Genomic DNA, 26,516 nt, shown 5'->3' with positions numbered 1-26,516 from the left:
GACATTCCGACTAAACATCAGGAAGAACCTTTTGATGGTAAGAGCTGTTTGAAGTAGACTCTCTTGGAAGGTGGCGGATTCTCCATCATTGGAAGTTTTTAAGTCAAGGTTGGATGGCCATAGACCGTGGATGCTTTAGTTGAGATTCCTGCATTGCAGAAGGACTAGATGCCTCTTGGAGTCCTTTCCAACTACAATTCTATGATTCTATGCCTTGAATATATTTCTTGGAAGGAAATATGCATATTATTTATTTAATTCATTAGGAGGGGTGATGACCGGTGAATGGGGTGTAATTCATTTAAGTGGTATTGATTTTGATGCAAGATCTGGGTGAGAAATCAGAAGTGGACCTGCTGATTTGTGGATGAATTACCAATTCTTTGAATAGTTTATTTATTAGCAGTACAGTAAGCCTACAGCTTATGCGGGGGTTATGTTCCAGGGATTATGCCTAAAGCCAAAATCACATATAGTCAGACACATTGGGTTAAATGATGAGTAGGATTCTCAAAGTTATTTTTCCCAGAACCTTGCCCTCTTTTTTTATTTCTGCCAAACGCATAAAACTAAATCCGCACAAATTAAATGCATGTAAATTGTGGGCTTACTGTATTTTGAGTGGGGAATTAATTAGCTTTCCTCCTGTGAAATTTAATTATTTCTAAATTTGTATCTACAAAGAGATCAGTCTATGCAATTCAGATAAATCAATATATGCAAATTTATGCAAATTGGGGTACATTTTTTTCTTTTAGAAAATTACATTTTCAGTGGCACATAGCCCCTTTTTTAATGATACGAAGCCAAGGGACATAGTGTCTATGGAAACCAGGGTGCCCAGCACTACATCTTGTGGTGCCCACAAATGTTTCAGTAAGTCTTTGTTGAAAAAACACTGCTCCTTGCTAAATTTGGGCTTACCCTATTCTTCCTTAAACATTCCCACATTTTGTTGGCTGCTAAGGTTGGAGTCCCCCCCCTCCCTTCCATTCTGGACTTGCTCTTGAGAGCAAGTGCTTCGGTGGCTGATGCTGGCACTTGTCTCTTTTTCTACTCTTCTCAAACTGGCAGCCATTTTGTGACGGGCACCCATGGTACTCTCTCCAAATTCCAAATGCGCCCACTGACCGAAAAACATTGGAGACTCCATTGCTAAGTGGCCACCCTAATTAATAGGGCTGGAAAAGTCATCTACTGGAATTTTCTCTTCTACAAAACTACCAAAAACACAAGAGCACTATTCTATTTTGTTTCTGCTTGCCCTAATTGAGTTCCTTTTCACAGATTCTGTGTGAAATAATACTGACATAACCATTAGAAAACATACATCCCATTTCGGTTTCATTTAATAGAAGCTCTGTGAGACCAAAACCATCAGACAGTTTAAATAATTCCTATATTCTGTCCCTTCACTTTACAGGATTTAAATATTGTGCTAGTTATTAAAGACGTCCCTTTCTTTCCTTCCCCTCTACCCCAAGGCTAATTTCTAATGATATTCCTAATAAGAATCTAGAACTCACAGCTCTGTTCAGAAGTCATTGCTCAGCTGTGGAAATGTAACTGTTCAATTTTAATGAAAAATGATACATTTTCTCCAAGTCATTTAATAGTGTAGCCTTGGCAAAATGTCATCTAGATGTTCCCAAAGTTGTTGTTGTTGTTTTAAATCCATAAAGGTTTTAATTGCATGCAGGAGACTTGGGTGCCTGCATTTATAGAAACAGGTTGGGCAGATACCAGCTCTTTTTAAATACACTGGTTTCTTCTTAATTCACTTGCAGGCATATTTTCTGTTTGATAACTGAATTTCCTTTGAACACCAGCAAAAACCAAAACCCTAAACGTCTCTTTCTTGTGCTCTTGGTTACATTTTAAATAAAAATACAGTTATAATTAATCCAGGCATCTGGTTGGCAACAGCAGGATGCTGGACTAAAAGGACTTCTTTCTGGTATGAGCTCTTTTTATGTTCGCATGCAGGGGTGCAAACTTGAATAAAATATTGGGGTGGGTGGGTAGGGAAGCCCCACCCAGTGGCGTAGCGTGGGTTGTCAGCACCCGGGGCAAGGCAAGTAATTTGTGCCCCCTAACCTAATAGGGGCAGAGAGCTGCAAGTGCGAGCGCGCCCCCCCCCCAGATGTTGCGGCCGGTGCGGCCAGCCCCCCCTGCACCCCCCACACTACGCCACTGGCCCCACCCCACATAAACTGATCATAAGATGTGGCACATGCACACTATTTAAATGGCAATGCCCATCAGTTTTGGGGGGACCAGCCCCCTCAAATATTTTATGGGGGGGGCAAAGGGACCTCAGCCCCTAGGAGCTGGCTCCTGTGTTCACATGCATTGATTAAATAATTTATTTCATCATTCATTTATGCAGTGTACAGACTGTGTAACTGAAAAATCTTAAACGCCTTGCAAGAAAAATCTCTAAGCACTGCAGGAAAGAATGCAACTATAAAAACACAAAGCTAAAATTTAAAGAAATGAAAAAAAATGCAAAGTGCAGCAAAATATTAAATCAAAGCACTGAGCAGTGAGCAGTTGCTGGAGGTGGGGGAACTTTTCAACAACCAGAGAAAACCTGACTGATGAGGGAGAGAAAAAACTCACTTCTCTGGATTGAATGCAGAACAGAGATAAGGAGATGCCTGTAGGAACTGGATGCCAGTAGATATGGAAACTTCATGGATCGAGCAAGGAGGCATGATCCCGCTCCACCTTCATGCGCTGTCATTTCATGAGTAGAATGTGGGGACATTGTGTTGGGGGCATTGAGAGGCTACCTTATACCAGGCGTAGCTAATTACATGTAAACTTATATGTGTATGTTACATGCAGAATATGTATAAAAGAGGCCAACTCCATGCTGTAGTATATTTCCACGGCACAATTTTAGAAACGAATTAAAACATACATATCATTATACAATTATATACATGTTTGCATGTACATGTTTGAAATGCTAGCTTAGGAAACTCGGAATGTATAAGCATATAGCATGTATGTAAAATCATTTGTACAATAATGCATATATTGATGCATATACTATACTTGAATTTTGTATATATATATTAAGCAAAAGGGTACTGCTTCTTGCAGAGTTTAAGAAGCAAGACAGGGATTAGAAAAATTCATGTGGTTAAGATCGACATCAGGATTTGCAGATAATTCCATCCCGCATTTTATTACAACTTGCATCCACTGTGTCTTTGATGCTTCCAAACATCCACAAAAAAAACTAACTGACATTCATACTTAAGGGGTTGGAGGCATCAACCTTATTTAACTCCAGCATGTCACCAAGGCCATGCTGCAGCTCAGTACTGATTCCAAGTAGATGGGACTGCACACGTAGCGGCCAGCTGCTATGCCACATATATAGTTGGATCAAAGCCATCATATTTTGCTATTCAGTTCATTAGAACAGTCCATGTTGCAAAAGACGATGAAACACTCCTGGATAGAGAACAATAACTATTAAAAATAACTGCAGTGTATTTATTTCACACGATGTTACCGCTGGAAACCTTTTTTTTAAATGGTCATTGAGATAACAAGATGAGATTAATGATATCTTCCATTCACAAAGGTAGCAAAACGACCTATTTTCAGTAAGTGGAGGCACTTCATCTTAATCAACAGATGGCAAATTAATACTGAAAGGTTTATGTATTTTCATTTAGGTACACAAATGCTGGTTCTGTTTTCTTCTATGTTATGCTCGTGACTTGTTGGAGGGAAGCTGTTAAGGAGCGAGCTTGGGGGAAAAAAAGGAGAAAATGCAAACCATTTGAGGGAAACATATGTTTGTAGTCCGCCTCCTTCTTTTGCCTGGGTCTCCCTGTGACTCAAGTCTGCAAAGCCTGAGGTATAGCTCTGTTGAAGGGGCAAGGTTTAGGATAGTTAAAAGCATGTGATTCAAAAAATGTCAATGGCTCCATTCCCCACTCATTTCTTTTTATTTATAAGCTTACTTTCCCCCCCTTCACCATATAAGGTCCCAGGGTGACTTACAGCAAAGGAGTATAAAGTTATAAAACATAAAACTGTTAACAATAATAAAAAATAAGTCAATCATTCCAAATGGAACACAGCAGTATAGATCCAATAAAAGGTGGGTACCACAAAACAAAAGATCTTAATTGACAAAGGCCAGGATAAAGAAGTAAATTCAGTTTATGGCAAGTGCTGTACAATGAAGGTGAAACAGGCACATCAGTGGAGAAGGACTTATACAGCTTAAGGGCTGCCTCTATGGATGTTGGTGACTCCTAACAAAACAGAAAAGGTGGCAGAAATTGCTGCAGTTCACAAGTTTGTCTGTGGTCAGGAACAGAAATCAGTTAAGTGAATGCAATTTGCATTTGTTCATATCATTGTTTTACAGTGTGTTGTGAATGTCTTTTTTCCACATTGCTTTGACGTTTACACTGAAATGAATGTAAGTTACATAAATAGTTAAATCGTGCAAGACAAATGACAGTATTTGTTGGAAAGTGAACCGTAGCAGAATAGAAACAGTGTTGATGGTGACAAGTGAACATTGGAATGGAAATCACTGTCTTCTTGCATCCCCAGCTGTCAGAGAGAAAGTTATCTCTTGAAGGACATTCCCACACACTTATGTGGGTGACCTAAGTACCAAGAAAGCCCCTTCTGCAGATCTTAGTATTCAAGAAGCTTGGTAGGGATGAAGACAGCCTTTTTGATATTTGCCTTCCCCACACCCAGTCCATTGCTAGTCTCTAATTTCATAGTTTCATAGTCTTCTGGCAGGAGTCTTGTGGTGGACCTATTGATTCTTATTTGACAGAGTTCTTCTTTAGCCAGTTGTTTGAATTTCTACAGCTACAGATAATTCTGTCTGCCTTGCTAAGGGATGTTAGGAGTGCAGTATGAATGCTGAGAACTTGGTGTGCCCCCGCCCGCCCCCAGACACAGCTGCTGGCTCAGAGCTTATTGCCAATACTCAGGCTCACCAATCAATAGAACATAATTAAGCAGCTTCAGAATGCTGCAGGCAAGCTCTGTTGAACACATCTGCTGGCTGAAACTCAAGCTGTGATGAGCATGTCATAGAAAGAGAATGAATCCAAACCATTTATGGGTATTAAGGCTGCAGTCTTAAAACACGCTCACACCTCATTGAATATAGTGGGACTTACTTCAGTGTAAACACACAAAGGACTGGACTGCAAGGTTGCAGTTCTTTTGGCATACTTAAAAGCAGGGACAGAGAAGCTTTTTCAGCCTAAGGGCTGCATATGTGCTGGGATAACTCAGCAGAGCAGGAGACTCCTAATCTGAGGGACTTGGTTTTGAACCCAACATTGAGCAAAATATTCATACATTGCATGGGTTGGGACAGTGCTTTTTTCAGGAGGTACTCAGGGGTATGCAGTACCAGAACCTTGTTGTTGTTGTTAAAAAGTGTGGCACTTACTGTAACAACTTTATGGAGAGTACCAGACCTGTTTTTCTAGAAAAAAAGCATTGGGTTGGGACTTGATGACTCTTGTGGTCCCTTCCAACTCTACAGTTCTATGATTCCTTTCTGCCAATGGTGGGTAGAGCCAGAGACAAAAGAGGCAGATCAACAAATGCAAATTTTAGTTTTGTACAGTAAGCTAGTTTCTGAACATCCCCTCCTCTCTTCTACCCAGACAAGCAAAAGGCATTATCAGGGTTCACTGACATATTAATAAGGCAACATGCTATAGGAATTTGTGCAGCATGACGTGTGTGTGTGTGGAGAGAGAGAGAGAGTGCAGCTGTGGCTGGGGAGGGTGTGTGGTGTGGAGAGAGCCCTGCAGGCCAAACAGAGACCTGGTTGGCCACATTTACCCCCTGGGCCTGCGGTTTCTGTACCCCGCTTAAAAATAGAGAATTCCAAAAGAATGTTACAAAAGACAAGGGTTACAAACCATCTAAAATGCAAGTAGAATATGATGTTTCAGTTTGTTAGTTTGTGCAATCAATAAACTAAGGAGATTATAGGTATAGGTATAGGTATAAATATAAAAAGATACCTGAGAGGGTTAAGCCAATCATGAATGAACTGGGGTTCTTAAGTGTACTAAACCACAGGGTTATATTTAATTCACTGAACCAAGTTTGAATTTTGATAAGCTGTTGAGTAAAAGCAGTTATTCTCTGCAGGTTTTTTTTAATATAATGGATCGGTCTATTCCAGTCTGTGTTAATTTCACAAATGTTTATTCATTAGTCCTTTCAGTCTTATTTCCATATTAATCTGCATGTTGTTTTTTTTAAATCTGTATGAAAATTCGTACATGAATTTGTATTTAAATACTTTAATATATGTACTTCATAAGAAAATACATATTTATATAATATTTTTGCTCAGTGTATGCATTTCTAAATGTTCTTATCCTATAATGCTGAGAGCTGTATTGCAAAGTCAGAGAAGTGCGAAATCCAAAGATTATGTTCCTTTCCATGCATTAGTCCAGGAGGTGAGAATCAAGTTAGTTTGCTTAAAAATGTAAACCAGACAAAACTGTTCTTCATCCCTACATGTGGTCCAGGGTGTGATCCATAAGCTGATCAGAGCACACTTATTTGGGAGCAAGCTTCATTTAGTACAGTGGGACTCACTGGGATAAACCTGCATAGAATCAGGCTGCATGTTATTAGGGATACAGGAGAAATTTGATGCAGTTCACATTTAAACCTACCTAACTCACATTTTTCAAAACAGTATAAGATTTGAAACACAACCATCCTTTAAAATGCGGACTTCTCCAAATTTTACAGGGCAGTTATCCAACCAGGCAATGTGTACAAAAATGTATATAAAAAGTGTTGTATATAGTGAAAATAACATACAAAATGTTTTGTAATAGGGAAAACTTGCTTGTGAAAAAATGTATATGCTAGACTGAAAGGAGAAATTTGCTCCATAATGCAGATGAATTTTCAAGAGGACCATATACATAAATATGTATGTATATATATATATATTGAGCCAGAAACTGATGAGGTAATGTGAAGGACTGAACTTAAGATTGGAAAATGAGAAACTGGGAGAATCTGTCTAAAATAGAGATTCACCCGCCCTTACTAAGTGCTTGTTTCAAGCTTCCATTCAAGAAGCTCTAAAACAACTTTTTCTTCAGCTGAAAATCATCTCTGTTGACCATTTGCACAAACAGTATTCAGCTATGACAGAATGGTTGTATAGCAAGGAGAGTGGTAATATGTCACACTGGTAATAAAATTGATTGATTGATAAAAATTATCATGGACAATGATAATAGATAAAGTTTTGTTTAATTGTTCTCTTCCTAGATGGTTGCCCAGGTCTGTGTTATGGAAATGGAAGATGCACCCTTGATCAAAATGGATGGCACTGTGTCTGCCAGGTGGGCTGGAGTGGAATGGGATGCAATGTTGTCATGGAAATGATGTGTGGAGACAGCATCGATAATGATGGAGGTACGGGCATGCTTTATGACCCCCAAGTATTGTGCAATTAGATCCTATGTATTGCCTTTTTGAGGGGTACGGGTGGCGCTGTGGGTTAAACCACAGAGCCTAGGTCCTGCCGATCAGAAGGTTGGCAGTTTGAATCCCCGCGACGGAGTGAGCTCCCATTGCTGGGTCCCTTCTCCTGCCAACCTAGCAGTTCGAAAGCAAGTCAAAGTGCAAGTAGATAAATAGGTATCACTCTGGCAGGAAGGTAAACAGCATTTCTGTGCACTGCTCTGGTTCGCCAGAAGCGGCTTAGTCCTGCTGGCCACATGACCGAGAAGCTGTACACCGGCTCCCTCGGCCAGTAAAGCGAGATGAGGGCCGCAACCCCAGAGTCGGTCACAACTGGACCTAATGGTCAGGGGTCCCTTTACCTTTACCTTTTATTGCCTTTTTGCTGTCTTACTTCCCACCCCGCTGAGGGCTATCTGTAATCAGAAGTAACTTAATCAGAAGTTTTTAGTACTGATCCTGTTTTGACCAGCAAGCTTGTTGCTTGCTTGTTTTTAAACTAATTTTAATTTTCTGTTATTTGTGAGGCTATTTGGGGCTAAAAGCAAGTATATCACATGAATATTTAAACTGGCAAATAAACAAAGTGAAGGACCACACTGCAGAGTGCACAATTCAGACATGATTCTCTGAAGTGGGATAATAATGTGTCCTCCCAACCATTTCGTCCCACCTCCAAACTCTTCATCTTCAAATATGCACATAACATTAAAGGCACCTCTCTCAATCTGAAACAGTGCAACAGATGCACAGCTGTGGAGTGCTGATTTGAGCTTGTGGCGTACATCTGTGCCATGCTGGCAGGACTTAATGATAGCAGCCGTGTTCAGCTGATGCCCGCCGTGGCAAAAATTTCTGAGTTTTCTGAGAAACTGCCACATTTTACTACTTCTTTCATTTTATTCCTGTTTGCCTCTCCCACTTTGCTCCTTTGGCACAGCAGCCACAAGTTTCCTGACTGGGAGTGGCCTAAAATATCTGGAGGGCACCAGGCTGGCAAATGATGATCGAAGATGATATTTCAAATTTGCTGAAAAGGTACACACACACACACACACACACACACACACACACACGCTTTTGTATGTCCAGCTATTGTTCAAAAAGCAGGAGGGATGGTTCCATATAAACTGCCTGGAAAGCCTATGCTGAAATCTTTGAGTGTGACATTCTCACATTAGAGCCTCAGGCTCCAGAATAATGGCACTACCTAAAACCAGAACCAACGAGACTGCAGATTGCAAGCAGTCTGGGTGAGGATCACATCACTTCTAAACTTTCTGTAGAGCATAGAGCATGCTGTGGCTCTACAGAGATGTGCCCAAGCCTCCAAGCAGATATTCACTCTGATTGCCAGACGTTCTTACTTAGGCTGTGCAGCTGGTTTTGAGTAAAAGCGGGAGCGTTCCAAATTTGATCCAGGCCCCAATCTTGCCATCCTACAACCTGCAATTACAGCCCTCCCTTGACCCCCATCCTGCTAAGTCCCCCCCCCCCTTTAAAAAGAGCAACAGACAATGGTAGTTTTTATTGGTGTTTTTGCATACAAAATAAGATCTCCAAAACCAAGGGCTCAAAAAACAATCCCAGCAGCAGAAGTTGAAACAATTTTAATGTTGTTATGTATTGCTTTTATATCCTGCCTTTCCTTCTGGAGGAGCCTGATTGGCAAACATATCTGTACTATAAAATATTATAGGAAGCATCCTAAAAGCAGTGTCCGTTAATGTCAGTGGGTTGGACTAACAAAGGGTACAATCCTAGCAAGTATGTAGCTTGTAGACACATCTATGCTGTTAGAGGCCAAAGTGCCCTCTGTGTCTAGGAGTGCCTTCATTTTGTACACCAGCTGTAGCCATATCTGGATTAGGAGGATCTGACTACAGTGGTACCTCGGGTTACATATGCTTCAGGTTACATATGCTTCAGGTTACAGACTCTGCTAACCCAGAAATAGTACCTCGGGTTAAGAACTTTGCTTCAGGATGAGAACAGAAATTGTGCTCCAGCGGCGCAGCAGCAGCAGGAGGCCCCATTAGCTAAAGTGGTGCTTAAGGTTAAGAACAGTTTCAGGTTAAGAACGGACCTCCGGAACGAATTCAGTACTTAACCCGAGGTACCACTATACTAGAGTCCAAGCATTGGTAACCTTGAGACTAGATTACTGCAATGTGAGGCTGCCCTTGGCCCTGAAACTCCAGCTGGTGCAGCTGATGTGACACCTCTGCTAAAACATCTCCATTGGCTGCTCATCTACCAGGCCAGGTTGAACACTCTTATGTTAACATACAAAGCCCTGAACCACTTGGATCCTTTACAGACTGCCTGAGCCCTTATATCCTAGCTGAGATAATCCAGAGAAGCAATGTTAGTTGCCCTTCATGCCACAGAGGCCCAACTTCCCTCAACCAAAAGTTAGGCATTTAGTGTTGCCCATCTCCACGCTGGGGAACATTCTTTAAGCAGAGATACATCAGACATCTTCACTTTTGAATTTTAAGTGTCTCTTCAAAAAAAAAAAATTATGCCAACAGGCCCACACAGCAATTTTGAATAACTTTTGTTTAACCATTTTAAAACAATTGTTTTGCAAGGTTTTTTAATGTTGTTTTGTATTTTATTGTTTTATCATATGTTGCTGTAAACTGTCCTGGTATTTCATAAGATGGTAGCAGGGCTTTTTTTCAGCTGGAACTCAGTTCCAGCACCTCTCAGGTGGGTGCATTGCCATTATAAGAGAACAAGGGAAGTGTTCATGGTGAGTTCTGGCACCTCTTTTATTAGAAAAATAGCACTATGTTGTATATTAGTTGTTTATTGTGTATACAACACAGGATGCTGTTGGCACTGTGATCTAAACCACTGAGCCACTTGGGCTTCCTGATCGAAAGATTGGCGGTTTGAATCCATGCAACGGGGTGAGCTCCCATTGCTCTGTCCCAGCTTCTGCCAACTAAGTGGTTTGAAAGCATACCAGTGCAAGTAGATTAATAGGTACCGCTGCGGCAGGAAGGTAAACGCCGTTTCTGTGTGCTCTGACACTTGTCATGGTGTCCCATTGCGCCAGAAGCAGTTTAGTCATGCTGGCCACATGACCTGGAAAGCTGTCTGTGGACAAGCGCCGGCTCCCTTGGCCTGAAAAGCAAGATGAGCACTGCACCCGATAGTCACCTTTGGCTGGACTTAACCGCCCAGGGGTTCTTTACCTTACCTTTACCTTTACAACACCAAGCAAAAAAATATATAGGAACTTGCTGTCATTCCATCCCAAATACTCTAGCCAAACTTAAACCTAACTTTCCTACTTTTATTTTCCTTCCTTCCTTCCTTCTCCATTGTTTTTTCCTTACTGATGTAGATAAAACTAACTCGGCTTATCATTCTTTCACATATAGATTATTGCACAGTATTATTTTCTCATCTTCCTATCTCACATTGTAAGCTGCTTATCTCTGTCCTTAATTCTTCTGCTTACTGATCTTGCACAGCAGTCCAACATGTATCTCCTTTTTTCTTCTCTCTTCCTCATTTCATATTGAATAGGAGGTGCCGCACCTTGCTTTCCTTACCTCACTACTCTGCTTTCAGTTTATTTACCTTCTTGCATTGTGTGACCAGGTGGCGACAGCCCCAGCCCCCAGGGATATGGAATTAAAATTAGGCCAAATTTTATTAAACTTCCAAATGTAGGAAGACCTTGGCTTAGGCCTTTGGCGTGTATACCTCCCAGCCCCCTGGCCAGGAGAACTGGGGCACATCAGCGTAAATGGGATATGGGGGTGCTCTGTGAGACATAAGTGTAGCAGGCAGCCAAGCCCATGTCCCTGCACGCAGGGTAGTTCACTGACGACCTTTCAGTGTATGGCCAGTGACACCCATATATATATAACCCCTTTAAGATGGGGACCCTGGAATCGCTGCTGCAGCGGGGTGAGTCACCACTTCTCCTCCCCCCCCCCCCATATAGGGAAGAAAAGACTAAAGGATTTCACCCAAGTCTATAAACCACCCAAGTTGTGACAAATTGCTATGGGGAAGACAAAACCTGCCAATGCAGGAAAATTTCTTCCCGTTCCTTCAACAGCAACTGTCAAAGACCGCAGCAGCGGCCTCCAAACAGGAAGAAAAAGTTAATCTGCAAACAAGAAACATTAAACAAAGGGAGGGTAGGGAGGGTGAATCTCCAGAGCTGACTGCCTGGCTATTGTTGGCTCCACCCCCTATTTATAAATGAGGCTGGCCCCACCTCCCAGCAAAAAACTTGATTACTGAGGCTGGGTGTGAACCTCCAAAAATTAACACTGAGAGGCAAGCCAGCTCCTGTTTGCTAGTAAGCTCCCTGGGAACCATAGCACCACGCGCGATCCCTCAAAGGGCATCCACAATGTAAAGTGTGAGTGCTCATTCTCCATTTTTCTGTTGGCTATTGCACCACCAACTTCAGTCTAAACTCTCCCCTCAGCTGGCCCCCACCTGCCTAGCTCTTTGCTTACCACCAGTCCAGGGGCTGTTATCTCCAACTATGGGCCACCTAGCCTTTTATCACCTCCCATTGGAGATTCACCCTTCCCCTTCTTGCACAGGTACTTCATTGTGTGGAGAAAAAGTAGGGCATAGATGTATAGATGGTAAGCAAGGAATGCTGAAATTGTCGCGCGCGCGCACACACACACATATATAATATCCATGGTGTTTCTATTATTAAGTCTCTTTGAGATGTTTCCTAGGAAGAGATCGTAAATGCAGGTAAATAAAGAAATAATGCATTCTTCCCAGCCGTTGATCCTTTGGCTGCTGTATTGCAACATTTTTTTCCTGTATTATCCATTTCAGATGGTTTGACAGACTGTATAGACCCTGACTGCTGCCAGCAAAGCAATTGCTATTCAAGCCCGCTCTGTCAAGGGTCCCCTGATCCCCTTGACCTCATTCAGCAGAGCCAGCCTCCTTTCTCTCAGCATCCTCCAAGGCTCTTTTATGATAGAATCAAGTTTCTTATTGGCAAGGAAAGCACTCATGTAATCCGAGGAGATGTCTCATTTGAGAGCAGGTAAGTGTTTTGTGTGTTTTCTTTAATACTGAAAGCTGCTTTCCAAATTGAAGGTACTCAACCACTACACGGGTAGGAATGGTTGGTGTGTGTGTGTGTGTGGAATTAAATGATCCTTTATAACTTCTTTGGGGAATATTGCCTGGTCTCCTCCACGCTTAAAATAAGGCCATAAACAGATATTTTAGATTTGCTGCATAGGTCTTTTACACATATATACTGTTTTCAGTTTTCAGTCATGAAATAGCGTTGACATGCAAAAATGTCCAATAACTTAATAAAAAATAGTTTACAATTGTTTACATTTAAAACAACAGGAAGAATGCTGCAGTCCTTTTAAAGCTTTTTTGGGAAGCTCAGACCAAGAAGGATACTTCTTTTTGAAAGATAAATGGCCCCATGTAGAATCATCTCAGGAGCTCATGGTCACATTCTATGATATTTCGGTATTTTTGGTTGAATTCTGATGCTATTTTTTGTTGTTTTGATTGATATATATCTTGTACTTTTATTGTATGTTTCTTTTGAGTTCATATGTGTTAATCTTGTTCACTACTTTGGGGACCTTTGGGCTAAAAAGTTGTATATAAATGAAACTTACCATGCCATAAGGACTCCCCACATGTGGTAAATGAGCACACCACAGACAGGATGATGTACGCTGATGCACTAGTTTGCTACATGCAGGAAAGGCTGTGTGTCTTTGGAGTGTTTTTCAGGCATAGGACCATAATTTATGGAAGGGCCATAGCAGCTTAGTGGTAGAACAACATTTCAGTCTCCAGCATCTCCAGATAGGAAGGTCTTGCCTGAAACCCTGAAGAGCCTCTGGCAATCAATATCAACGATACTAAGCTGGGTGAACTAATGGCCTGACCCAGTAAAAGGCAGCTTCCTATTCCCTTGCCCGAAAGAATTCAGGGGCTATAACAGAATAGGCTCTGACTGCTGTGGAAGGAACTGTAGCTCAATGGTAAGTTCATAGTTTGGATGCAGAAGGTCCCTTGACATCTCCATTTGGGGAGAGGGGAGATCTAGGTGGCCAATGAGACACTAGAAAGCTCGTCAATATTTAACACTGGGCTAGATGTACAAATACTTACATTCCTGTGAAAAAGTTGAAATCTGGAACCGGGCTTCTTCATTGGTTGTTCTTAAATTGGGGAGAAATTTCCAAAGGCAAAGTGACGCTTCATATGTGGGGCTAAGCTGGTGCAGTTTGTGAAGGAAGAGCCATTTGGGAGACCCTTGAATGATGTACATGATCTAGATCTGTATCAGTTTGTTTGTTTGGAATGGCACGGAGGGGGTAATCTGTGGACAGAAACCAGCATAGTAGAGAAGAACAGAAAGATCTTCCTGATCTAACAAATAGCTCTGTGTACCTTACGTCAGTAAAGACATTTAAACCAGTTTGTTCTGTTGCTGAACTAAAAATGAGCAGGATCCTACAGCCACAACAAACCTCTGAAGGTGGCTTGCTTAAGCAGGTAGTATCAGGCTGGAGTTGCATGAGCTTGGGTAAGTCTAAGCAGAAAAGACTCTCCTGGATCAGAGCAAAGGCCTATCTAGTCCAGCATCCTGTTTCCCACAGTGGCTAGCCCTGATGTCTCTTGAAAGGCTCCGCATCATGACATGAGGGCAATAGCCATCTCCTGTAGTTCCCAAGTAACTGTATCGAGAAGCAATGCTGCTTTTTATCCTGGAGGCAACATACTGCCATTATGGCTATTAGTCTTATCCTGATAAGGTCTGGAGTTCAACTGAGCCCTTCTAGCCGTCTTGATCTCTCCCTCTTTCACGAAAAGTAGAGTGACTTTAAAGAGTAGTCCTTTATCTTTGAGACTTGCACTCTCAGCCTATTGGGAGCATTGGGGTGCAACTCTCCTTGGAGGCTGATGTGCCTGCATAGGAAAAAGTAGATAGAGGGAGGAACCTCCCAAGTTTCCTCAACTGTCCTTTCTGACCTAACCTGTGGTGACCTTTCTTCAGGTGCTAGACTGATAGGCTTTTTGACCTCATTACCTGCTTCCTGCTTCTTCATCCTCACCTTAGGAGAGGATACATCTTTTCTGTCCTGCTTACGGAGGTACAAGAGCAAGCATGGCTCAAGGCAACGTCACCTTAGCTAGGATCTTTCTTAGCCAGCATATGCTTTCCAGAATGAATGTAGCTTTCTTATTTTCCTAAACTCAGAGTCTCATGGTGATTCTATCCAAGTTAAGCGTGCCCCTTCAGTAGGAATGCACAGTATTAAGTTCAACTTCTGGTTAGCGTTTTAACTCCAAATGCCAGCACAGTCAGCATGAGGCCTCTGGGGTACAGAAGGGACAGTTCCTCAGGGTGAATCTGGTTCAAGAGGTGCTGCCTCTTGGGGGCGTGTTTTGGTTCTCTGGTCAAAGGGGCTGCTGGCTGACTGGCTCAGGCTGGTGGCAAGGCCTAGGTTCAGTCCCTCCATGGCTTGTACTACTGGTCTTCCTGAACCAGCTGGTCACTCCTCTGTCAAGGATGTTTGATGTAATGATGTAATTCCTCATCCAACCAGGAGTTTCTGCCAGGAAATTCTCATCAGTTCTTATTCAAACAGGGAATTATCATCAATGTGCCTTAGATTCAGTTTGCTGGAAAATAATGGTGGTTGTGTGAGTGAATGATATACCTTTGAGTCTGTAATACATATGTGTGTTTCTGTGTGACTATAAAGAAGTAGTTTAATGCTCTGAAGGCTAGGTTACTGATATTTTCCTCCGAAAAGGGAGTAACATTTGAAATATGCAGCTCATAAGGTTTTATACAGCAGCCCACCCCAGGCAACTATAATTTATGTACTGGTGTTGACAGCCACAGATCATCCATAATACCTAACAGTTTCTCATGTACCTTGGCCTGTAAATTAGATTTCTTGGTTCTTAAACATTGTTGTACTGAAGGAGAAAATATAGCTAGTTGTGCTGATGTACTAGAGAGGGAGAAATCCCAAAATAAGGATAGGATAATATCTTTATTAGATCAGTGCCTGGATTGGCAGCCACCTGAGGACTCCACACACACACCGCTCTAAGATCCATCATGAAAGATAAGGAGGATATGAATGTAATTAAATAAAAAATATTAGGTTAGACCATGCTAGGTGCAAAACAGATTTGAGGTTGCACCAAAGGTTAATAGGAAGAAGGGAAAAAACAACCATTCTGCCTTTGAAAACAAAAAAGGGCAACATTTGGATTCATTTCCTATGTGCTGCAATTAACACATGATATGGATCTGAATTGTTCTTTGTGCTGAATGTCAAAATTGGATGCCAAACATGCTTTTAAAGGAAGCTGGGAGGCTTGTATGATGTGGAAACAATAAGAGGCAGGTATTAAAATGCCCCTGTGAAGGAATGGGGCTTTCAGCATTTTGTGTTTGTGTTTTTGTATTCAAGTAATGGGTTATAGAATGGTTTTGCTCTAAAGGCTCTCATGCATAAGAAGGTTAAAAAAACAACTCACACAAATGTTAAAAGTTCAAGGGAATGTTTTGCTCAGAATGCTGTTCACAGGAGGGTCAAAAGTTTAAGAGGATATGTTTTGCGCAGGAGATTCAAAAGTTGTTCCTAAGAACATGGCAATTCAAGGGAAGTAGAAACTTAACTAAGATACTACTCATCTACTGATTAATTAAAGTGCTGGAAGTTAGCTAAACATCAAGGACTTTGCTGTGAAGAGCTGGAGTTTAAGAGCTGAACTGTGGGGTGAAAATTGTTAAGTATTGGCTTGATTCAAGAAACATTCTAGAATAGGTATAGCTGGATGCTTTTATCTCTTAAACTCTAATGGATAACTACACAAACTTTAAAATTAGAGTCTTTCGCCCCGAAATTCTTTTCCTCAACCTGCTTAACTTTTCATTTTGCTAAATTCTTAAGTAAAATCATAATATGGTCTGAAACATTATTATTCACCCTGTGTCTGAATGCTGTACCACTTTATCTAATACTGGAAGAAAAGAAGAGACTGAGAGGAGATATGATAGCCATCTTCAAATATCTAAAGGGCTGTCACATGGAAGATGGAGCAAGCTTGTTTTCTCCTGCTCTGGAGGGTAGGACCCAAACCAATAGATTCAAGTTACAATAAAGGAGATTCCAACTAAACACCACAAAGAATTTTCTAGTTTGACAGTGGAACAAACTTCCTCGGAAGGTGGTGGACTCTCTTTCATAGGAGACTTTAGTTGGGATTCCTGCATTGCAGGGGGGTTGAACTAGATGCCCCTTGGGGTCCTTTTTAACTCTACAATTCTATGATTCTAAGTTCAGAAGTGCTGTTTGGTGTGAGCAGCCAGAGACGGGGGAAATAATATCTACAGAGTGACAGCAGTGAGGTTTTAAAAAAAGGTGGAGTTGGTTTGGCTGATTTGTTTGAGAGGAATAAAAAGAGAAGCTTTTTATTTTAAGAGAAGCAGAGACTTTCATAATAGATAGACCATGGCTTGACTGTTTGGGGAACTGTACTAGACCGTGATTTCAGGACTGACCCTAGGATTCCATGCCTGAATCTTCTTCAGAGACAGGAGCCTGTCTGTACAGATTGAACCTTTCTCTTTGCATTGGACCTGAACCTGTATTTGATCATTGACTCCTCTCTAGTGTTGCCCTTGGGACTGTTGTCAGTAGCACTTTCTCCTTACACTACGCTGCTTGCTGTGTGCACTATTGGGACTTACCTCAATGTAAAACAGGTTTCAGGACAGTTTGTGTACCCATGTTTACAAACCTATGGTTATTCACATGCGTAGTGAACTCTTTCAGTTCTTGGAATGATCTCCTTCAGTTAAACCAGGTTCACTGAACTAATTCAAAAATCTCTAAACTACTGTAAACCTGAAAGTAGTTTCCATAATTAAAGACAAATTAAGTTCATTTGGGGGGGTTGAACTTTGAATGATTCCTAGTTCACCTTCAAGTTCACTCCCTTTCTCTCTTAGCTTTATTTAAAAAAAAAAAAGTAAGTCAAGTGGATATTTCTAAAGTTGGAAGCAGCATTATAAGTTTCTGGCTATACTGTTGCTAAGCACTTTTAGCACTTAATCAGGAACAGCAGGAAGCACAATTTTGATGGAGTGTCTCCATCAAAAGAAGGAGGAGCAAAGGTATGAGGAGGAGATGCTGCAGTAGAAACAACCACCACCACCCAAGGTCACAGCAAAGGATTTCATGGCATTCACCCCTGGAGAGGATCCCTATGTGACTCTTCTTACCTTTGCATGAACATTTCCTGTGACACTTGGCAAAAATGAATATCAGTACTAAGCATTGGTGCAATATATCAAGTATTCAGAGCATATCACATACATTATCTCAGTAATCCTTGATACAACCCTGTAAAGGTGACCATTGTTTTATCTCTGTATTGCAAACACTGAGATAGGGGAGATGACATGGCTTAGTTCATGGCAGAGAGAAAATTTTGACTGGCGCTTACTAGATTTCACTTATAGTCACAATATAACACCAGTGTTGAGATTGCCCTTCAGTCACTTACCTTTCATGATGGACCCCTTAGCACTTCTAAATGAGCCAAATATATCGACCTACTTAAAGCGTGAAAAGACTTGACAGTCTGATGTTCATACTGTGGCCATGGATTGAGGGTGTGCATATTAAAATAGTTTACCCATTTTTAGCCACATATTGCTAGCAATTTGCTTGATTTGCCTTCATACATGTGACTAAAATTATTCTAGGCCTAGAGTTAATTGCCCTCCCGAGGTTGCTTAGACCAGTGTTGTCAGTAGGAAGGAAATGAATAAACCTTACTAGACCTTTTTTCCTTAATACATTTCACTGCAACATTTGATGCAATAAATTATACATTTCTTTGAGTAAAATTGCCATTTGTTAGTTTGTCTATCAGACATACACTTCAGCAGTTAATGCCTCTTCTGTTGGTCAGAAAAGACAATGTACAGTGGTGCCTCGCAAGACGAAATTAATCCGTTCCATGAGGCTCTTCGTATAGCGGTTTTTTCGTCTTGCGAAGCAAGCCCATTGACAGCTTAGCGGATTAGCGCTATTAGCGGTTTAGCGGCTTTTAGCTGATCAGCTGATCAGCGGCTTATCAGCGGATCAGCTGATAAGCGGCTTAGGGCTTAGGAAAAGGGGGGGAGGGGGAAAAACCCCGCAGGAACTCGCAAGGCAAGCCCATAGGGAAATTCGTTTTGCGAAGCGCCTCCGAAACGGAAAACCCTTTCGTCTAGCGGGTTTTCCGTCTTGCGAGGCGTTCGTCTTGCGGGGCACCACTGTACAAGCAATTGAAAATGCAAGACATACAGCTAGAGAAAGAAATAATTGAGCCTAAGACTATCCATAACTACTAGTCATGATGGCTATGTTCTACCACCACTATCAGAGGCAGTATGCCTGTGAATATGAGTTACTATAAAGCATAAGTGGACAGGCTGCAGTAGTACTCAGGTCCTGCTTGTGGGCTTCACATAGGCATCTGGTTGGGTACTAGAGCAACAGGGTGCTGGACTAGATGGGTCATTGGCTAGATTCAGCAGGCTCTTATTGTTGTTGCTGTTGGCATCTGCCTGTCTTGGGAGACAATGGAGAGTACACTTTGGGGGGTAAAGTCAAACATTTGGAGAGTTGCAGCGCCTGCTACAGCTGTAGAGACCCATATGAGAGAGACATAGATTGTTGCAGCTGGGGCAGATGAAGGCATCTGGTTTTTTGATGCAGATGCATCATGGTGTTCGTTCTCTCTGTGCTCTATCCAGTGGCCACCCCTCCTTTGTTCACTCTTGTTGATGAATGACCTGTCTGTCTCCAGGCACTACAGTCTTCTGCGAGGGATTCCCACATGGCAAGGTTGATGTTTCTAGCCTTCATGTCTCACTTGCAGTCATCTTTGTAACAGATATTGATCTGCCAAGGGGCCTGGTGCCTGAAGACAGCTCCCCTGTAGAACATGTCCCTGCGAATCCTGCTGTTTTGTGGACATGCCCAAACCAGTGCAGATGCCACTGAGACAGGAGTGTGAATGTGGTAGGACTGTGGTATTAGGTGCGCACATCTTTATTTGAGACTCTGCCCTGTCATGTGATGCCCCAAATCTTCCTGACAACAGCACATGTGGAAGGTGTTGAGACATCGCTCCTGGTGGTTGTAAGAAACTTCCATAAAGCAGCATGCTCAACACACAAGGCTGGTAGACCTTCATCTTAGGATCAGTTGTTAGCATTACATTCTCCCATACCATTTTGGGAGAGGGAGAGGCAAGCCATTGCCATGACTGCCTTGCCAATATGCTTATCCAGTTCAGTGTCAGTGGAAAGGTTGCTGGTTATGGTGGAGTCCTCTGCAAAATCCATGCAAGGGACCCTATTTTATTAGGGGATTGCAATGCAAGCCCCTTCCTGAATCAGGGTGGAGTTTGTATGGAATCCTGCAAAACTGGGGAGGATTAAACCTTGCTCATCAGCTGGTAAGTGGGGGGTTAAATTATCCTTACTTTGACTGTGTGCACTGTTCCTCCTCCTGCCTCTCTAGCTCACACTAGCAGTGCCATTTCAGCCTCAGTGGTCAAGGAAAATGGTGGACAATGGTAGAGCAGGATGGTTGCTGTGGACCTGTCTAGGCCTTTCCTAACAATTCCTCCACAGCTCGCCTGGACCACCCACCTCTGTCTCAATCTGTGCTTTTGTCTCTTATCTCCCTCCTCCGCTTCCCTTTTCCTCAGGGTCCATCACTGCTGTGATGGTGATGCAGTTCTCAGAAGTTTATTATAATGCTGTACTTCACTGTACAACCTGTGCAACTATCATTGGATGTCTCAGTATCTTCCTTTGTTTATGCTCATTTCACCCTGTCTTATTGCAGACGTGCTTGTGTTGTTCGAGGCCAGGTGGTAGCGATAGATGGAACCCCCCTGGTTGGCGTGAATGTGAGTTTCCAAAACCACAATGATTATGGATACACCATCAGCCGACAGGATGGAAGGTGAGATAGTTTATTCTGTGTCTTCTGGTACTATTTTACTTCATTTTTGAGAAGCATTTGGTTAATTCAGTTGTTGAAAATAACTTGGCTGTCAACTAATTAAATAATTAAGTCTGGAGACTCGTCTGTCTTTTAAACTGATGTTACTTGATTTTATTTTAATGCAAATCAGCAAAATATACAATTTTTGGTAAATATTTTTAGTTAATTTTTCAATCGATAAAAGACAAGTAAAGCAGCTATAACAAAAGATCAGAAATAGCGAACATTAACACAAAACAAAATAAATATATAGACATGCATGGTAAATGCAGTCTGTGGGTTGAGTAGAAAGGTGAAATTTGTATGTATTTGAATAAGGCACATTGGTAGTTTCTGTATAATTCCAAATTACCGAGTCTTGTGGTGGTAGTTTTCTTGAGAATATTGATGTTGCTCTATAAGTAATAAAAAATCCCAAGGTTCTAGTCCTTATCTAAATTTCAAATTACATGAAATTTTCTCCATTACAAAATACACCATTCTGAGACATACTACATGCACTTTAACAAACATAAATGAACAAAAGTCCTCGTCAGAAAATAAAATATACCTTCAACGCTTTATTTTTACTATTGTTTTATAGGTGATTGTATGGCTTTTGTTGTATTCATTGTACCACTTTTACTTTTTTTCTGATTTTACATCATGCTTTGGACTTTTACATTTTTGTAAGTCACTTGGAGATTTCTTACGTGGCAAGCAACTAATAAATTGAAATAACAGTAATTGTTATATGCCACCCCAATCTCTGAGCAACAAGAGATTCCAGGAGTTTCAGGCACTTACCCAGTGTCCGGTTTTGTTGGAATGAGAGACAGTGGAGCCTGTTGTATCTTTGGGATATGTGGTTTATTGACACCAATATGCATCCTGAACCTAAGGTGGAGAGGCTCACAGCATTAACAACCCAACAGATATCGCTTCTCCATTAGTGACAGCTTTGGATCCAGCACAAATTAAGCAAGTCCAGCTTCTTGACTTGTTTTTCCGATGAGTTCACGCACCACTACTTTGGCTGTTGTCCTTCTAACTACCAGACAGGCAGGAAGGAGAAAGGCCTACCCATTTGCCATATGGTGCACAGCAACTTCTTTGGTTATGCTACTCATGGTCCTTAAATGGCCAGCTAAGGCTATTGTCTTAAAATCACCTAGACAGGCTATAGTCAATCTATAAAAATGAATGTGTTGCCAATAATGTTGTTTTGGTTTCAATCAATTCTGGTGATCAACAAGACAGATTGTTTCAATGTATGGCAAAAAGATATTTCTAAATATATCTAGCAGGGGTGGAGGAGAACGAGAATAAAATATAAAATATTGAAAGATGTAAAAGACAGAGGAGGTTTCTCCCTGCTGGGTATGAGTTTATATTATGAAGCATTTTGCCCTTGATGGTTGAAGGAATGGATGACATTGGAGAATCCACATATCTTAGATATAGAAGGTCATGGTAATATTTTTGGTTGGCACGCCTATTTGTGGTATGAAAAGGTGAAAGTACATAAAGGATTTACAAATCACATAATTAGAGAATTTTTTTATAGAGTATGGGATAAATATAAAAGTTGGTTGGAGACAAAAATACTACTTTGATTCTCACCTTTGGAAGCCATAGCAGTAATGAAAAAGAATATAATAGAAGGTTGGACAACTTATAGAAAATTATTAAAACAAGGGGGAGGAGAGTATAAATTAAAAGGATTTAAGGATTTATCAGGAAAGCTAACAACATGGATACAATATCATCATTTGAATGAAGTATTTAAGAAATATAGGATACAAGGGTTTGGGGAACAAATATCACAATTGGAGAGAGATCTGTTGTAATGTTAAAGTGCTGTCTGAAATCTATAAGATATTATTGGCATGGGAGACAAAGGATGAGCAAGTAAAATCTTCACTGATTCAATTTACAGCATGCTATAGTTTAAGAGAAAACTACTGTTATAAACATGGTATCAAACACTGACTAAATTGTCAAAAATGTATAAAACAAAATCAAATACGTGTTGGAAATACAAAGAGAAAGAAGGTATTTTTTATCATATATGGTGGTCTTGTAGTAACATTAAAGCTTACTGAGAAATGATTATAATGAACTGAAAAAGATGTTTAAAATAACATTTGTAAAAAAACACACACACCCAAAAGCTTTACTTTTGGGAATTATAGGGGAAGAACTACCAACAGTATAGAAATGTATTCATGTATGCGACAACAGCGGCAATAATGTTATTTGCCTAGAAATGGAAAGAAGGAGAAGTCCCAATGAAAGAATACGGATACAAAACTTGTGGAATACAGTGGTACCTCGATTTCCGAATGTAATCTGTTCCAGAAGTCCTTTCGACTTCTGAGGCGCATTCAAAAACGGAGGCATTTACTTCCGAGTTTTCAGTATTGGAGTTCTGAAACGTTCGACTACAGAGGCATTCGAAAACCGAGGTACCACTGTATGCAGAAATGGAGAAACTTGCCAGAAAAAATAAGAAATCAAGATGACAAACTTTTATAACAGAATGGAAATGGTTTGTTGAATATTTTCAAACAAACTGTAAACTTATAAGGACATTGGCAGGATCATTGTAATAACCTACAGTCTCATAAGAGCATATATTTAAAGTAGATGAAGAAAAGAATAAGTTAAGTTAATTTAGAATAAGCAGGAAATGTAAAAAAATAAATTTAAGGAACCACAGAAAGAGGATGAAGTCAGTCAAGTTTTGAAATGTTAGAATGATTGTAAAACTATTGAAATGTGTTTAACTGAAAATCATAAATAAATAAATAAATAAATAAATAAATAAATAAGTGAAATGAAATGAAATCACCTAGATAGAGGAACTGGTTATGCGAACTGATTGTCATACTTTCTACCCCCACAGATACAGAAACCCAAGAATCAGAAGGGACTCAGGGCATTATTCAGGCTGACGCACATGAACACCACAAACTCACATAATAATAATTAATTTCCCCTTCCCTAATGCAATAGCACATCTGTGCAAAAAATTAGTTGCTGTTTTTTTAAAAAGTGCACCCTTAACACACAGTTCGTGGATTGACATTTTGATGTACTGATTAAAATAGGGCCTTATGGATTAATCAACTGAACCAGTTAAAGCTTGCAAATGCAGAAAAAGCTTATGTTCACAATTTCATGGTATGGTTTCCTTTTACTGCAACAGCAGCATAAATACTTTAAAACTGTGAGTAAATAATCTATTGCAGTGTCAAGCCTTGTAAGTAATGGAGCTGATATCCATTCCATATTTTTTGTGATTTTAAAATGCCAGGGTAGCAAGTCACCTAATTATTATTTCTGATTTACCTATCTCTTGACAGAGCTGTAGCATGCAAATGTGCTCTCTCTAGTTTTGTTTCTTTCTTTCTGTGTAACATTTGGGAAATGTGATGGAATATGCATAATTAAGCCTGACTTCCTATCACAGTTTGTTACCATCAAAGGTTTCCATAAGAGATGCATCCGGTAATAGAGTGAAGTAACTATTTACACTGCCTTACGTTACATGACTATCGATGTTAAAGTCATATGATAATAAGAAACTGTATCATTTCCTCTGTCTAATACCATTTTATGCCCCATACCTCTTCTGGGATAGAGAGCTCTTTTCTATCACAGTCTATCAGCTCAACACACAGTGATAATAAATATGTGAAAACTCTTCATGGTATGTGATGCAGGCAGGTCAGTGGATAACCATTCCAACCAGTGTCCAGCAAACCATCTTGCACAGGTACTCAGCCATTGATGCAGCCAGGTCAACCTAGTAACTCCCAAAGCTGATTGGCTTAGGATGTGAGTAAGCAATTGACTGTTTACCTGCTTCTTCACATTGTAGGATATCAGTACTCAAACAGCCATGTTGGCAAAGAGGGAAGGTGTAAGTGGCAGGTCAGCTGTTTCATCATTCATTCATTCATTTCCCCTCCCATCTGACTGGGTTGCCCCAGCCACTCTGGGCAGCTTCCACTCTGGGCAGCTTCCAACATAACAAAAATGTTGCACACACACTTACCCAGCATTCATGTTTCCTTTGAAGTGAAGTTCAGCAGAGACTGTGGTGTCTTTATGATATATGGTTTATTTATACATATATACAACCTGAGCCTACAACATAGGGGCACGCAGCATTAATACCCCAAGATGGCCTTGCCCCCCCCCCCCCCCCGTAGCTGCAGCCTTGGATTCAAACTGAAATCAGATATCTCTCTGGCTCTCTCTAGCTTACCTGTCTGCAGGTTTGCTTCATCTAGCTTCTAGTTCACATCACTCAGCTCTCTAGCCTCCGTCCTTCTAACTGCCCGCATGTTGATGGAGGGTTCCCCACCCATCTGCCATCTTGCACACAGCCCCTTCCTTTGTTCCACTTTATGGCCCATCACCCAGGCTGTCACCTCGTCAGGAAGCTAGCCTGGCTGTTCTAAGAATTTGAAGGGGGCCCAGGCATTCAGCCTACCTCCCACAAAAGGCTTAATACAATGGATGCTCGGGTTGCGAACGTGATCCGTGCAGGAGGCACGTTCGCAACCTGCAGCATTTGCAACCTGTGACCCACGTATCTGCGCACGCACGGGTCGCAATTTGGTGCTTCTGCGCATGCGCAAAGCGCGATTTAGCACTTATGCACAAGCGCCAAAACTCGGAAGTAACCATTCCGGTACTTCCAGGTTCAGCGCAGTGTGCAACCCAAAATCGCGCAACCCGAAGCATCTGTAACCTGAGGTATGACTGTAACAATAGTAAGGGTTTGAACAACAGACGCACTGCAATGCTGTTTTGACTCCAGTTTTTTTCACATTGCATTTGTGCTTCTTCGTTAATGAATTTTAATTTGTTTTTATTTCTTGTAAGCTGCACTAAGAGCTTCAGTATAACGTGGCTTTTTAATGTAGTATAATAAAATAACTAAATGCATACATACACTTAGGCATTTTTTGGCAGTAATATGAGAGCAGCAGCTGTATCACTTGATGGTTCAAAATTTTAAAAGATTGGGAATATTAATATGCCCACTTTGCCCTATGAAGAGTGGTTAACACAGAAAGTGCTTAACCCAAATGTTGGAAAGATGGATTTTCAAAAGGGTATTGTTGAAGCTATATTGGACTAGAATCAGATTTTTAAAATAGACTTCTTTTGTCTTTTCAGTTTTGACCTAGTGGCTGTTGGGGGCATCTCAGTCACCTTGGTCTTTGAGAGATCTCCTTTTCTTTCTGTGAAAAGGACACTTTGGTTGTCCTGGAATCGGTTTATTGTAATAGACAAAGTAGTCATGCAAAGAGCAGAAGTGGACCCACCATCCTGTGACATCAGTAACTTTGTGAGCCCCAATCCCATTGTCCTCCCTTTTCCTCTCACATCGTTCGGAGGATCATGTCCAGAAAGGGGGACAATTATACCAGAACTACAGGTAAGAGCAAATGCCAATGGTGTAATATCATTGCTGGAATGACAATAAATAGTTGGTTATCTATTAGGATGGGGACCCCTGTTTGTGTTAAAGCATGGATAATTTAATGGCCTTTAGCTAAGTGTTAGATTTTATTTGCTAAAATGAAGAACTGAATATTTTGCTTTTTTATGTAAGTCAGTGGTTCCCAACCTTTTTAGTTCTGAGAAACTGACCTAAATGGCAGTCACAGAATAACATAACCCTAAATTAAATTAAAATATGTCATTATTATTTCCCTGTCACTGATGAGTAAGTGTGGCTTATGCCAGCCCAGCATAACCCAGTGTTGTTATACCCATTTTCCTGAGGGTGGGCAACCAGAGTAGTGTATGACAATCCTCGAGTGTGTAGTCCAGTCTTGCTATCCTGTGTATTGGATTTTTAGGGAAATGATGAGGGTTAAGGAGAGAAGCTTATGGAGCTGATTATTGCAGCAG

At 41.0% G+C, this 26,516-nt stretch overlaps 1 protein-coding gene across 12 annotated transcripts in view; it reads left to right on the top strand.

The window, feature by feature from the left end:
* The window catches only part of TENM1 (teneurin transmembrane protein 1), a 404,140-nt gene that overhangs the window by 266,127 nt on the left and 111,497 nt on the right, over positions 1-26,516 (top strand). For all 12 annotated transcript variants that reach the window (XM_081847832.1, XM_081847839.1, XM_081847838.1 and 9 more), the window contains 4 exons: positions 7,324-7,470; positions 12,352-12,568; positions 20,439-20,558; positions 25,776-26,037. In XM_081847832.1, coding sequence (XP_081703958.1) covers positions 7,324-7,470; positions 12,352-12,568; positions 20,439-20,558; positions 25,776-26,037 — 746 coding nt within the window. The remainder of the gene's footprint in view (positions 1-7,323; positions 7,471-12,351; positions 12,569-20,438; positions 20,559-25,775; positions 26,038-26,516) is intronic.

Source organism: Podarcis erhardii (assembly GCF_964252035.2).
Source record: "Podarcis erhardii genome assembly, chromosome: Z".
NCBI lineage: Eukaryota > Metazoa > Chordata > Lepidosauria > Squamata > Lacertidae > Podarcis > Podarcis erhardii.
Note: the sequence above shows the minus strand (reverse complement) of the source record. Positions and strands in the feature narration are given on the sequence as shown.